Below are 15,732 nucleotides of genomic sequence, written 5' to 3' on the forward strand. Positions count from 1 at the left end.
GCCTGGGATTTTCCTGAGAGCTGGAGAGGCCTGGGATTTTCCTGATAGCTGGACAGGCCTGTGATTTTCCTGATAGCTGGACAGGCCTGGAATTTTCCTGATAGCTGGGCAGGCCTGGGATTTTCCTGATAGCTGGACAGGCCTGTGATTTTCCTGATAGCTGGACAGGCCTGGGATTTTTCCTGAGAGCTGGACAGGCCTGGAATTTTCCTGATAGCTGGGCAGGCCTGGGATTTTCCTGATAGCTGGAGAGGCCTGGGACTTTCCTGACAGCTGGAGAGGCCTGGGATTTTCTTGATAGCTGGAGAGGCCTGGGATTTTCCTGATAGCTGGAGAGGCCTGGGACTTTCCTGACAGCTGGAGAGGCCTGGGATTTTCCTGATAGCTGGAGAGGCCTGGGATTTTACATATAGCTCGACAGGCTTGGGATTTTACACATAGCTGGACAAGCCTGGGATTCTCCTGATGATTGGAGAGGCCTGGGACTTTCTTGACAGCTGGAGGAGCCTGGAATTTTCCTGACAATTCCTACCGACGTTAATGACACAATGACACCCTAACCAAATCACAGTTACCGCGGACTATCACTGGATGAACTGTTGCTCATCCCGATTTGTCAGGGCCAGCGTACCTCAGTCCCCCGTCTCTGACGCATCAAAATAATAATAAGACATTAAAAGGAAAAGATGTCAACACCTTGCTTTTATTTAAAGATTTCCTGTATGGCTTTGGAAGTTGTTACAAAAAAAAAAGCTAAGGGAAAATCCCAGGCAGTTTCCCGCTTCTATTTGATTTGAAAGGACGCTGAATGGACAGCGGGGGGAGACTCCCCCCACCACCCCACCCTTCCCCGCCCAACCCTCGCTGTCTTCCATGCCCTGGGCACAAGGCCAGAAAGCACGGATTCCCAAGGCGAGGGGTGATCGGGCGCCACCCTACACTTCCTGCCATCGTACTTTCCCACGGACAACACGCGATGCCCAGGCTAGCCACATGCCACGTGCTACCCCCCCTCCCTCCTTCCCCACCCCTGCACCCCGTCCCCGCGATCCCCCTTCCCCCCCACCGAGCATGCAGCAAAGAGCGGGGCGAAATCTCAACAGCTGACCTCTGTCACTGTTGACCCCCTCCGAGCCCCAACGTCTCCGGTTGAGTTCTTACCAGTAGCTTAAAAAAATATATCTTCTATTCGCGATTACAAAAGGAAATGTCAGTTAATCGAGGGTAAAATGGGCCGTGAAAATCAGGAACGTTTCTGCCTCAGGGAGTGAACACAGGACGTGGCCACCCAGTCCCCCGGGCCTTGTGGGTCATTTGCTTTGGTCATGCGTGACCTCTGCCTCAACTCAGTCTGTGATGTGGAGATGCCGGCGTTGGACTGGGGTAAACACAGTAAGAAGTCTCACAACGCCAGGTTAAAGTCCAACAGGTTTATTTGGTAGCAAAAGCCACACAAGCTTTCGGAGCCTTAAGCTCCTTCGTCAGGTGAGTGAGGCGTTGTGTCCACAAACAGGGCGTATAAAGACACAAACTCAATTTACAAGATAATGGTTGGAATGCGAGTCTTTACAGGTCATCAAGTCTCAAAGGTACAGACAATGTGAGTGGAGAGAGAGCATTCGGCCTCTGATCTTCGGGTAAGCGTTCTCCAAGGCGGCCTTCACGACACACGACAGCGCAGAGTCGCTGAGCAGAGACTGATAGCCAAGTTCCGCACACACGAGGACGGCCTCAACCGGGGATCTTGTGGTTCATGTCACACTATCTGTAACCCCCACGACTTGCCTGGGTTTGCAAAATCTCACTGGCTGTCCTGTCTGGAGACAATACACATCTCTTTAACCTGTGCTTAACCCTCTCTCCACTCACCTTGTCTGTATCTTTAAGACTTGATTACCTGTAAAGACTCGCATTCCAACCGTTATTTTGTAAATTGAGTTTGTGTCTTTATATGCCCTGTTCGAAATCATAGAAATCATAGAAACCCTACAGTGCAGAAGGAGGCCATTCGGCCCATCGAGTCTGCACCGACCACAATCCCACCCAGGCCCTACCCCCACATATTTTACCCGCTAATCCCTCTAACCTACACATCCCAGGACTCTAAGGGGCAATTTTTAACCTGGCCAATCAACCTAACCCGCACATCTTTGGACTGTGGGAGGAAACCGGAGCACCCGGAGGAAACCCACGCAGACACGAGGAGAATGTGCAAACTCCACACAGACAGTGACCCGAGCCGGGAGTCGAACCCGGGACCCTGGAGCTGTGAAGCAGCAGTGCTAACCCCACTGTGCTACCGTGCCGCCCCTGTTTGTGAACACAACTCCCACTCACCTGACGAAGGGGCAGCGCTCCGAAAGCTTGTGTGGCTTTTGCTACCAAATAAACCTGTTGGACTTTAACCTGGTGTGGTTAAACTTCTTACTCAACTCAATCGACCAGCGTTTATGCAATACTCACCACCCCCTCTCACTCATTAATCGTCTACTGAGAGGCTCAGAGAGGCTATTCAAAATTATCAAGTTCTGTAGATAGAGACTCACAATGTTCTGGAATCCGAAATGAGGGGACCATTAATATCAGACAGTCACTAATAGCAACAGAGGAACTAGGAGCAGAAATTGGAAAATTCAGTCCTTCGAGCCTGCTCCACCATTCAATCAGATCATGGCTGATCTCTCCCTGGTCTCAAATCCACCTCCCCACCTCTTCCCCATATCCCTTCAACCCATTTTTGATTAGAAGTATATCCATCTCCTTCTCAAAACCCTTCAACGATTCCAACTCCACCGCGCTCTGGGGGCAGCGAGTTCCACAGATTCAGCACCCTCTGCGGGATTTAGTTCCTCCTCTAATCTCAGTTTTAAATCTACCGCCTCTCAGCCTATACCGTGTGACCTTTTCTTCTGGATAAGTTTAATCAGGAGAAACTTCTTTACTCAGAGAGCGGGGAGAATGTGGGGCTCACTCCCACGGGGAGTGGGGGAGAATGTGGGATTCGCTCCCACGGGGGAGTGGGGAGAATGTGGGACTCGCTCCCACGGGGGGAGTGGGGAGAATGTGGGACTCGCTCCCACGGGGGAGTGGGGAGAATGTGGGACTCGCTCCCACAGGGGAGTGGGGGAGAATGTGGGACTCGCTCCCACAGGGGAGTGGGGGAGAATGTGGGACTCGCTCCCACAGGGGAGTGGGGGAGAATGTGGGATTCGCTCCCACGGGGGAGTGGGGGAGAATGTGGGATTCGCTCCCACGGGGAGTAGGGGAGAATGTGGGACTCGCTCCCACGGGGGAATGGGGGAGAGGGGGAGAATGTGGGACTCGCTCCCACGGGAGTGGGGGAGAATGTGGGACTTGGTCACATGGGGGAATGGGGGGGAATGTGGGACTCGCTCCCACGGTGGAGTGGGGGAGAATGTGGGACTCGCTCCCATGGGGAGTGGGGGAGAATGTGGGATTCGCTCCCACGGGGTGTGGGGGAGAAGGTGGGACTCGCTCCCACGGTGGAGTGGGGGAGAATGTGGGACTCGCTCCCACGGGGAGTGGGGGAGAATGTGGGACTCGCTCCCACGGGGAGTGGGGAGAATGTGGAACTCGCTCCCACGGGGGAGTGGGGGAGAATGTGGAACTCGCTCCCACGGGGGGAGTGGGGGAGAATGTGGGACTCGCTGCCACGGGGAGTGGGGGAGAATGTGGGATTCGCTCCCACGGGGAGTGGGGGAGAAGGTGGGACTCGCTCCCACGGGGAGTGGGGGAGAATGTGGGACTCGCTCCCACGGGGAGTGGGGGAGAATGTGGGTTTCGCTCCCACGGGGAGTGGGGGAGAATGTGGGACTCGCTCCCACGGGGAAGTGGGGGGGAATGTGGGACTCGCTCCCACGGGGAAGTGGGGGGAAATATGGGACTCGCTCCCACGGGGGGAGTGGGGAGAATGTGGGACTCGCTCCCACGGGAGTGGGGGAGAATGTGGGACTCGCTCCCACGGGGTGTGGGGAGAATGTGGGACTCGCTCCCACGGGGGAGTGGGGGAGAATGTGGGACTCGCTCCCCACAGGGAGTGGGGGAGAATGTGGGACTCGCTCCCACGGGGAGTGGGGGAGAATGTGGGACTCGCTCCCACGGGGGACTGGGGGGAGAATGTGGGACTCGCTCCCACGGGGAAGTGGGGGGAAATATGGGACTCGCTCCCACGGGGGGAGTGGGGAGAATGTGGGACTCGCTCCCACGGGAGTGGGGGAGAATGTGGGACTCGCTCCCACGGGGGAATGGGGGAGAATGTGGGACTCGCTCCCACGGGGTGTGGGGAGAATGTGGGACTCGCTCCCACAGGGAGTGGGGGAGAATGTGGGACTCGCTTCCACGGGGAGTGGGGGAGAATGTGGGACTCGCTCCCAGGGGGAGTGGGGGAGAATGTGGGACTCGCTTCCACGGGGAGTGGGGGAGAATGTGGGACTCGCTTCCACGAGGAGTGGGGGAGAATGTGGGACTCGCTCCCAGGGGGAGAAGTCAAGTTGAACAGTATAGATATATTTTAGGGCAGGGAAGTTGGATACACTTCCCGCTGCCTCGGGGAAAAGCAGCCAGCATAATTAAGGACCCCACGCACCCCGGACATTCTCTCTTCCACCTTCTTCCGTCGGGAAAAAGATACAAAAGTCTGAGGTCACGCACCGACCGACTCAAGAACAGCTTCTTCCCTGCTGCCGTCAGACTTTTGAATGGACCTACCTCGCATTAAGCTGATCTTTCTCTACACCCTCGCTGTGACTGTAACACTACATTCTGCACTCTCTCCTTTCCTTCTCTATGAACGGTATGCTTTGTCTGTATAGCGCGCAAGAAACAATACTTTTCACTGTCTTCATGTGACAATAATAAATCAAATCAAGATGAGGGAGAGAGAAGTAGCAGGATATAGGGTGGGGAGGGGTGAGGGGGGGAAGAGATGATGGCTGCTGTCAAGCAGCAACACCAGGGCCAGGGGGGGGAGGGGGGGGGGGGAGTGGATGGGCTGAATGGCCATCTGCTGTTCCTCTGAGGCTGCTGCAGAGAGGCTGTGCATCTCAGCATAGCGAGGAACAGGATCATTGCTGAAACTCCCCCCGAAACACACCCGCGGGGGCGACGGTGACGGGGTGGGGGTGACGGGGGGGGGGGGGGGGAGGGGGGGTGACGGGGTGGGGGGTGACGCGGGGGGCTCCTAAACTGCAGTTAAAAACAGACAACGACAACCGGATTAAAAAGTAACCCCTACAGGACGGAGCAGCATTCCCCCCCCCACCCCACCCCCCCCTACCACCCCCTCCCCCCCCCACCACCCTCCCCCACACCCACCACCCTCCCCCCCCCCCCACCTGCCGGAAGACTCCAGAAACAAAGACCACAGCCTGGTAGCAAAAGAATAGTAAAATGCTGGGGAAATCTCAGCGGGTCTGGGCAGCGTCTGGAAGGAGAGGACCCAGAGCTGACGTTTCGAGGCCGGGCGACCCCCTTTGTCAAAGCTGACAGGGGCGTGGGAGTTCGGAGCAGAAGTCGGCAGATTCTGCCCTTGCAAACTGCTCCATCTTCTCCATCGAACGTCGACAAAAGGAGGTCATCGGGGGGGGGGGGACTCGAAACGTCAGCTCTTTCCTCTCCTTTCCAGACGCTGCCCAGACCCGCTGAGGTTTTCCAGCCCTTTTGGTTTCAGATCCCAGCGTCCGCAGTCTTTTGCTCTTTTCCATTTTAACGCATCCCGGCAGAACACCTTCCCTTGTCCCGCACAAACGATTCCCGATCAAGCGCATTTGAGCCAGCAAATTCTCTCTCCCCCCCCCCCCCCCCCCCCCCCCCCCCCGCTGCCTAAAGGCGGCTCAGGAAGGCTTGGGGGCAGTGCGACAGAGTAATTCTGTTACTTTCAAGAGGTGGCAGACGGTGGTCTGTGACTCCTGGTGGAGGCGCTGGTTGTTCTGTCGGAGTTGCTGCATCTCTGTCTCCAGCTGCACTTTGTCCTCCTTCTCCTGGTAACCCAAAATACAAACACAGCCGTCGTTACATTTCCATATCACCAGAAGACATAGGAGCAGAACGAGGCCACTCGGCCCATCGAGTCTGCCCGGCCGTTCAATCATAAATACAGCACAAACAGGCCCTTCGGCCCACAAGTTGCGCCGGTCATGTCCCTCCCTACCTAGGATTATATACAGGCCTACCTATAACCCTCCATCCTATTAAGTCCCATGTACTCATCCAGGAGTCTCTTAAAAGACCCTATCGAGTTTGCCTCCGCCACCACTGACGGCAGCCGATTCCACTCGCCCACCACCCTCTGAGTGAAAAACTTACCCCTGAGATCTTGGGGTCCATATCCACAGATCTCTAAAGGTTGCCACTCAAGTGGATAGAGCTGTGAAGAAGGCCTACAGTGTGTTAGCTTTTATTAACAGGGGGTTGGAGTTTAAGAGCCGTGGGGTTATGCTGCAACTGTACAGGACCTCGGTGAGACCACATTTGGAATATTGGGTGCAGTTCTGGTCACCTCACTATAAGAAGGATGTGGAAGCGCTGGAAAGAGTGCAGAGGAGATTTACCAGGATGCTGCCTGGTTTGGAGGGTAGGTCTTATGAGGAAAGGTTGAGGGAGCTAGGGCTGTTCTCTCTGGAGCGGAGGAGGCTGAGGGGAGACTTAATAGAGGTTTATAAAATGATGAAGGGGATAGATAGAGTGAACGTTCAAAGACTATTTCCTCGGGTGGATGGAGCTATTACAAGGGAGCATAACTATAGGGTTCGTGGTGGGAGATATAGGAAGGATATCAGAGGTAGGTTCTTTACGCAGAGAGTAGTTGGGGTGTGGAATGGACTGCCTGCAGTGATAGTGGAGTCAGACACTTTTGGAACATTTAAGCGGTTATTGGATAGGCACATGGAGCACACCAGGATGATAGGGAGTGGGATAGCTTGATCTTGGTTTCAGATAAAGCTCGGCACAACATCGTGGGCCGAAGGGCCTGTTCTGTGCTGTACTGTTCTATGTTCTATCTCCTCTGTACCTACACCCCAGCACCTTAAACCTGTGTCCTCTCGTAGCAGCCATTTCAGCCCTGGGAAAAAGCCTGCGAGAGTCCACCCGATCTATACCTCTCAACATCTTGTACACCTCTATCAGGTCACCTCTCATCCTTCGTCTCTCCAAGGAGAAAAGACCGAGCTCCCTCAACCTATCCTCATAAGGCATGCCACTCAATCCAGGCAACATCCTTGGAAATCTTCTCTGCACCCTTTCAATAATTTCCAATTCCCTCCTGTAATGAGGCGACCAGAACTGAGCACAGTACTCCAAGTGGGGTCTGACGAGGGTCTTATAAAGCTGCATCATTATCTCCCGACTTCTAAACTCAATCCCTCGATTGATAAAGGCCAGCACACCATACGCCTTCTTAACCACCTCCTCTACCTGCGAGGTCGATTTAAGAGTCCTATGGACCCGGACCCCAAGGTCCTTCTGATCCTCTACAGTACTAAGAGTCTTTCCCTTTATATTGTACTCCTTCATCCCATTTGACCTGCCAAAATGGACCACTACGCATTTATCTGGGTTGAAGTCCATCTGCCACTTCTCCGCCCAGTCTTGCATCCTATCTATGTCCCTCTGTAACTTCTGACATCCCTCCAGACTATCCACAACACCACGAACCTTCGTGTCGTCGGCAAACTTACCAACCCATCCCGCCACTTCCTCATCCAGATCATTTATGAAAATGACAAACAGCAAGGGTCCCAGAACAGATCCCTGGGGCACACCACTGGTGACCGACCTCCATTCAGAAAAAGACCCATCTATACACACTCTCTGCCATCTGCAGGCAAGCCTGGCTGATATTTTTCTCATCCCCATTCTCCTGCCTTTTCCCCATAACCCCTGATCCCCTTATTAATCAAGAACCTATCTATCTCTGTCTTAAAGACACTCAATGACCCGGCCTCCACAGCCTTCTGCGGCAAAGAGTTCCACAGATTCACCACTCTCTGGCTGAAGAAATTCCTCCTCATCTCTGTTTTAAAGGATCGTCCCTTTAGCCTGAGGTTGTGCCCTCTGGTTCTAGTTTTTCCGACTGGTGGAAACATCCTCTCCACGTCCACTCTATCCAGGCCACGCAGTATCCTGTAAGTTTCAATAAGATTTTATTGATTCAATGGATTTCATGGATTTTAGCAAGGCGTTCGATAAGGTCCCCCATGCAAGGCTTCTAGAAGTGAGAGAGCATGGGATCCAAGGGGCTGCTGCCCGGTGGATCCAGAACTGGCTTGCCCAAAGGAGGCAGAGAGTGGGTATAGATGGGTCTTTTTCTAAATGGAGGTCGGTCACCAGTGGAGTGCCCCAGGGATCTGTACTGGGACCCTTGCTGTTTGTCATTTTCATAAATGACCTGGATGAGGAAGCGGAGGGATGGGTTGGTAAGTTTGCCGACGACACGAAGGTTGGTGGGGTTGTGGATAGTTTGGAGGGATGTCAGAAGTTACAGAGGGACATAGATAGGATACAAGACTGGGCGGAGAAGTGGCAGATGGACTTCAACCCAGATAAATGCGTCGTGGTCCATTTTGGTAGGTCAAATGGGATGAAGGAGTACAATATAAAGGGAAAGACTCTTACTACTGTAGAGGATCAGAAGGACCTTGGGGTCTGGGTCCATAGGACTCTAAAATCGGCCCCACAGGTGGAGGAGGTGGTGAAGAAGGCGTATGGTGTGCTGGCCTTGATCAATCGAGGGATTGAGTTCAGGAGTCCGGGGATAATGATGCAGCTATATAAGACCCTCGTCAGACCCCACTTGGAGTACTGTGCTCAGTTCTGGTCGCCTCACTACAGGAAGGATGTGGAAAAGATTGAAAGGGTGCAGAGGAGATTTACAAGGATGTTGCCTGGATTGAGTGGCATGCCTTATGAGGATAGGCTGAGGGAGCTCGGTCTTTTCTCCTTGGAGAGACGAAGGATGAGAGGAGACCTAATAGAGGTGTATCAGATAGTGGTTAGCACTGCTGCTTCACAGCTCCAGGGTCCCGGGTTCGATTCCCGGCTCGGGTCAATGTCTGTGTGGAGTTTGCACATTCTCCTCGTGTCTGCGTGGGTTTCCTCCGGGTGCTCCGGTTTCCTCCCACAGTCCAAAGATGTGCGGGTTAGGTTGATTGGCCAGGTTAAAAATTGCCCCTTAGAGTCCTGGGATGTGTAGGTTAGAGGGATTAGCGGGTAAAATATGTGGGGGTAGGGCCTGGGTGGGATTGTGGTCGGTGCAGACTCGATGGGCCGAATGGCCTCCTTCTGCACTGTAGGGTTTCTATGATTCTATGATTCTAGATGTTGAGAGGCATAGATCGGGTGGACTCTCAGAGGCTTTTTCCCAGGGTGGAAATGGCTGCTAGGAGAGGACACAGGTTTAAGGTGCTGGGGGGGTAGGTAGAGGGGAAATGTTAGGGCTAAGTTTTTCACACAGAGGGTGGCGTGCGAGTGGAATCGGCTGCCGTCAGTGGTGGTGGAGGCGAACTCAATGGGGTCTTTTAAGAGACTCCTGGATGAGTACATGGAGCTTAATAGGATGGAGGGTTATGGTCGAGAAGGTAGGGATGTGTTCGGCACAACTTGTGGGCCGAAGGGCCTGTTTGAGCTGTAGTTTTTCTATGTTTCTAAGATCCCCCCTCATCCTTCTAAACTTCTAATTTCACTGAATATCAGCATGGCTTAATTCCACATTTAGATACAGAATGAAGCTCCGTCTAACACACCCAGGACAGGTACAGCACGGGGTTAGATACAGAGTAAAGCTCCTTCTACACTGTCCCCCATCAAACACTCCCAGGACAGGTACAGCACGGGGTTAGATACAGAGTAAAGCTCCCTCTACACTGTCCCCCATCAAACACTCCCAGGACAGGTACAGCACGGGGTTAGATACAGAGTAAAGCTCCTTCTACACTGTCCCCCATCAAACACTCCCAGGACAGGTACAGCACGGGGTTAGATACAGAGTAAAGCTCCCTCTACACTGTCCCCCATCAAACACTCCCAGGACAGGTACAGCACGGGGTTAGATACAGAGTAAAGCTCCCTCTACACTGTCCCCCAACAAACACTCCCAGGACAGGTACAGCACGGGGTTAGATACAGAGTAAAGCTCCCTCTACACTGTCCCCATCAAACACTCCCAGGACAGGTACAGCACGGGGTTAGATACAGAGTAAAGCTCCCTTTACACTGTCCCCCATCAAACACTCCCAGGACAGGTACAGCACGGGGTTAGATACAGAGTAAAGCTCCCTCTACACTGTCCCCATCAAACACTCCCAGGACAGGTACAGCACGGGGTTAGATACAGAGTAAAGCTCCCTCTACACTGTCCCCATCAAACACTCCCAGGACAGGTACAGCACGGGGTTAGATACAGAGTAAAGCTCCCTCTACACTGTCCCCATCAAACACTCCCAGGACAGGTACAGCACGGGGTTAGATACAGAGTAAAGCTCCCTCTACACTGTCCCCCCATCAAACACTCCCAGGACAGGTACAGCACGGGGTTAGATACAGAGTAAAGCTCCCTCTACACTGTCCCCCCATCAAACACTCCCAGGACAGGTACAGCACGGGGTTAGATACAGAGTAAAGCTCCCTCTACACTGTGCTCTGGGTTTGAGGGGACAGGGCCCTCCTGCGCTGTGTGAGATGGGGCGACAGTGATTGGGAATCTCTTCCCCCCCGCCCCCCCCCGCAGCTGCTGGTGAGCCTCTGGCCTCCGCCCTGGCCAGTGGGTCCAGTCGCTCTGACGGGTGTTTAATTTGCGTCTCCTCACCTTCATCAACTTCTCGTGCAGCTGTTTGACAATCGTTTCCAGGTGGACCACCTTCTCGGTCAGGCCTGTCGGTGATTTACTGGGTGGAAGGGAAAACTGTTAACTAAACCGTCCGGTTAAACCGCAGATCACCTCCTGGCTCAGTAACCCATCTGTCCGCTCCATCCTCATTCATCCTCCCCCCGTTTCGCCTCTAAATCCCACTCTCTGGCTTTCAACACGGCACAGTGGGTTAGCACTGCTGCCTCGCAGTGCCAGGGACCCGGGTTCGATTCCCGGCACAGTGGGTTAGCACTGCTGCCTCGCAGTGCCAGAGACCCGGGTTCGATTCCTGGCACAGTGGGTTAGCACTGCTGCCTCGCAGTGCCAGGGACCCGGGTTCGATTCCCGGCACAGTGGGTTAGCACTGCTGCCTCGCAGCGCCAGGGACCCGGGTTCGATTCCCGGCTTGGGTCACTGTCTGTGCGGAGTCTGCACATTCTCCCCGTGTCTGCGTGGGTTTCCTCCGGGTGCTCCGGTTTCCTCCCACAGTCTGAAAGACGTGCTGGTTAGGGTGCATTATCCCGAACAGGCACCTGAGTGTGGCGACTCGGGGAATTTTACAGTGACTTCATTGCAGTGTTAATGTAAGCCTTACTTGTGACTAATAAATAAGCTTTAACTTTAAACTTTACTCCGGTGCCTGTTCGGGTCACACTGTGGATGAATTTAGCACCGAACCAACTAGTCTTACGGACTGTGGGAGGAAACCGGAGCACCCGGAGGAAACCCACGCAGACACGGGGAAAACGCGCAGACTCCGCACAGACAATGACCCAAGCCGGGAATCGAACCCGGGACAATGGCGCTGAGAGGCAGCGGCGCTAACCCACTGTGCCACCGTGCCGGGAATCAAACCCGGGTCCCTGGCGCTGTGAGGCAGCAGTGCTAACCCACTGTGCCACCGTGCTGCCCCGGGTCCCTGGCGCTGTGAGGCAGCAGCGCTAACCCACTGTGCCACCGTGCCGGGAATCGAACCCGGGTCCCTGGCACTGAGAGGCAGCGGCGCTAACCCACTGTGCTACCGTGTCACCCAGGAGTCAGGAGACTTGACTGCTCCTTCCACCTCTCCCCACACACCAACCCTTCCTTAAACCGGGGGCGTGGGACACTGAGGCTTATCGCAGCCACAGACAAGGCTCTGTCTGCACTCTCTGATATCAACACCTAGCCCGAAAAAAGGCTTGTTAATCTGAAAGAGTCCCTACAGTGCAGAAGGAGGACATTCGGCCCATCGAGTCTGCACCGACCACAATCCTACCCAGGCCCTAGTCCCGTAACCCCACACATTTACCCTGCTAATTCCCCTGACACTATGGGGCAATTTAGCATGGCCAATCCTCCTAATCTGCACATCTCTGGACACTAAGGGGCAATTTAGCATGGCCAATCCACCTAACCTGCACATCTTTGGACACTAAGGGGCAATTTAGCATGGCCAATCCACCTAACCTACACATCTTTGGACACTAAGGGGCACTTTAGAAACATAAAAACATAGAAAAACTACAGCACTAAACAGGCCCTTCGGCCCCACAAGTTGTGCCGAACACATCCCTACCTTCTAGATCTACCTATAACCCTCCATCCTATTAAGCTCCATGTACTCATCCAGGAGTCTCTTAAAAGACCCTATTGAGTTTGCCTCCACCACCACTGACGGCAGCCGATTCCACTCACCCACCACCCTCTGTGTGAAAAACTTTCCCCCACCATCTCCCCTGTACCTACCCCCCAGCACCTTAAACCTGTGTCCTCTCGTAGCAGACATTTCCACCCTGGGAAAAAGCCTCTGAGAGTCCACCCGATCTATGCCTCTCAACATCTTATATACCTCTATTAGGTCTCCTCTCATCCTTCGTCTCTCCAAGGAGAAAAGACCGAGCTCCCTCAGCCTATCCTCATATGGCATGCCACTCAATCCAGGCAACATCCTTGTAAATCTCCTCTGCAGCCTTTCAATCTTTTCCACATCCTTCCTGTAGTGAGGCGACCAGAGCTGAGCACAGTACTCCAAGTGGGGTCTGACGAGGGTCTTATATAGCTGCATCATTATCCCCGGACTCCTAAACTCAATCCCCCAATTGATAAAGGCCAGCACACCGTACGCCTTCTTAACCACCTCCTCCACCTGCGGGGCCGATTTTAGAGTCCTATGGACCCGAACCCCAAGGTCCTTCTGATCCTCTACAGTACTAAGAGTCTTTCCCTTTATATTGTACTCCTTCATCCCATTGGACCTGCCAAAATGGACCACGACGCATTTATCCGGGTTGAAGTCCATCTGCCACTTCTCCGCCCAGTCTTGCATCCTATCTATGTCCCTCTGTAACTTCTGACATCCCTCCAGACTATCCACAACCCCACCAACCTTCGTGTCGTCGGCAAACTTACCAACCCATCCCTCCGCTTCCTCATCCAGGTCATTTATGAAAATGACAAACAGCAAGGGTCCCAGAACAGATCCCTGGGGCACTCCACTGGTGACCGACCTCCATTCAGAAAAAGACCCATCTATGCCCACTCTCTTTAGCACGGCCAATCCACCTAATCCGCACATCTTTGGAGTGTGGGAGGAAACCGGAGCACCCGGAGGAAACCCACGCAGACACGGGGAGAACGTGCATACTCCACACAGACAGTGACCCGAGCCGGGAATCGAATTCGGGACCCTGGCGCTGTGAGGCAGCAGCGCTAACCCGCTGTGACACCCCCAAAAAATACATAATAGCAAGTTGCTGTTGGAGGGGAGGGAGAGGGAGACACCAGCGTTGATGGGGGAAAGGGCGGAGGGGAGCCCCTGAGACATTCGTGCTGGATGGGGGGGCCCCCGAGGGGTTACTCCTAGTCTGATCAGGGGGCACTCGATCTCAGTGCAGCCGATCTTTTTCAGCGTGTTCAGGCCCCGCTCCTCGAAACGATGGCGTGAAACACCATCTTTAACAAAGAACCAGCGAGAAAAACTGCCAGAGAAACACAGCCGGTGTCCCATTAGACCCTGACACTTAGCCAAATCTTGGTCAGATTTCCATCCCTCGCACAGTAGCTGGCAGGGGCCTCCAGGTGGCAGCATCGCGCTGCTCCACAGCGCTGCTCTCAGCACTGCCACCAGCAGGCAGCCAGGGACACTGCAGCCTCTGTCTGTCTCTGCGGTCCCTTCCGCTGATCAAACACATGCCCCCAATACGCGGGGCTGCTGTGATGGGCGATTTGAACTTCCCCCAACATAGACTGGGATTCCTTTAGCGCCAGGGAGCCTGGACGGGGCAGAGTTTGTTCAGTGTGTCCTAGAGTGCTTCTTGAGGCAATCTGTAGATAGTCCAACTGGGGAAGGGGCTATCTTAGACCTGATTCTGGGAAACGAGCCCGGACAGCTGACTGACGTCTCAGTGGGGCGGCCATTTTGGGAAGAGCGATCACAACTCTATAAGAACAAAGAACAAAGGAAAGTACGGCACAGGAACGGGCCCTTCGGCCCTCCAAGCCTGCGTCGATCATGATGTCTGCTTAAACTAAAACCGTATGCACTTACGGAGTCCGGATCCTTCCATTCCCATCCTAGTTGCCCCTTAAATGATGCTATCGTACCCGTTCCCGCCACCTCCTCGGACAGCAAGTTCCAGACACTCACCACCCTCTGTGTAAAAAACTTGCCTCACACATCTCCTCTAAACTTTTCCCCCACGCACCTTAAACCTGTGCCCCCGAGTACTTGACTTTTCTACCCTGTAAGTTCTAAGATACTTGTAGAAAAGGGTGGAAGTAGTCCCAAAGTGAAAGTACTGAACTGAGGGTAGGCTAATTACGAGAGTATTAGGCAGGAAGGAGCTAGGCAATGCAGTCACGGGGGGGGGTCTGTTTGAGGGCAAATCCACATCCGATATGTGGGAGTCTTTTAAAAGTCAGTTGTTAACAATTCTTGACAAGTATGCTGGCACGGTGGCACAGTGGGTTAGCGCAGCTGCCTCACAGCGCCAGGGACCCGGGTTCGATTCCCGGCTTGGGTCACTGTCTGTGCGGAGTCTGCACGTTCTCCCCGTGTCTGCATGGGTTTCCTCCGGGTGCTCCGGTTCCCTCCCACAGTCCCAAAGATGTGCGGGTTAGGTGGATTGGCCATGCTAAATTGACCCTTAGTGTCCAAAGATGTGTAGGTTAGGTGGATTGGCCATGCTAAATTGCCCCTTAGTGTCCAAAGATGTGCGGGTTAGGTGGATTGGCCATGCTAAATTGCCCCTTCGTGTCCAAAGATGTGTGGGTTAGGTGGATTGGCCATGCTAAATTGCCCTTTAGTGTCCAAAGATGTGCGGGTTAGGTGGATTGGCCATGCTAAATTGCCCCTCAGTGTCCAAAGATGTACAGGTTAGGTGGATTGGCCATGCTAAATTGCCCCTCAGTGTCCAAAGATGTGCAGGTTAGGTGGATTGGCCATGCTAAATTGCCCCTTAGTGTCCAAAGATGTGCGGGTTAGGTGGATTGGCCATGCTAAATTGCCCCTTCGTGTCCAAAGATGTGCGGGTTAGGTGGATTAGCCATGCTAAATTGCCCCTTAGTGTCCAAAGATGTGTAGGTTAGGTGGATTGGCCATGCTAAATTGCCCCTTAGTGTCCAAAGCAGTGCAGGTTAGGTGGATTGGCCATGCTAAATTGCCCCTTAGTGTCCAAAGATGTACAGATTAGGCGGATTGGCCATGCTAAATTGCCCCTTAGTGTCCAAAGATGTGTAGGTTAGGGGGATTGGCCGTGCTAAATTGCCACTTAGTGTCCAAAGATGTGTAGGTTAGGGGGATTGGCCGTGCTAAATTGCCCCTTAGTGTCCAAAGATGTGTAGGTTAGGGGGATTGGCCGTGCTAAATTGCCCCTTAGTGTCCAAAG

General features: G+C 53.8%; 1 protein-coding gene across 1 annotated transcript in view; it reads right to left on the reverse strand.

Moving 5' to 3' along the window:
• Positions 1–15,732, reverse strand: part of LOC144481811 (signal-induced proliferation-associated protein 1-like) — a 52,153-nt gene that overhangs the window by 9,347 nt on the left and 27,074 nt on the right. The window contains exons 8-9 of the mRNA XM_078200964.1: positions 10,823–10,901; positions 5,895–5,999 (exon numbers count right to left, since the gene is read on the reverse strand). Of these exons, the coding sequence (XP_078057090.1) occupies positions 5,895–5,999; positions 10,823–10,901 (184 nt within the window). The remainder of the gene's footprint in view (positions 1–5,894; positions 6,000–10,822; positions 10,902–15,732) is intronic.

The sequence above is a fragment of the Mustelus asterias genome, chromosome 33 (genome assembly GCF_964213995.1).
Source record: "Mustelus asterias chromosome 33, sMusAst1.hap1.1, whole genome shotgun sequence".
NCBI classification, from domain to species: Eukaryota; Metazoa; Chordata; class Chondrichthyes; order Carcharhiniformes; family Triakidae; genus Mustelus; species Mustelus asterias.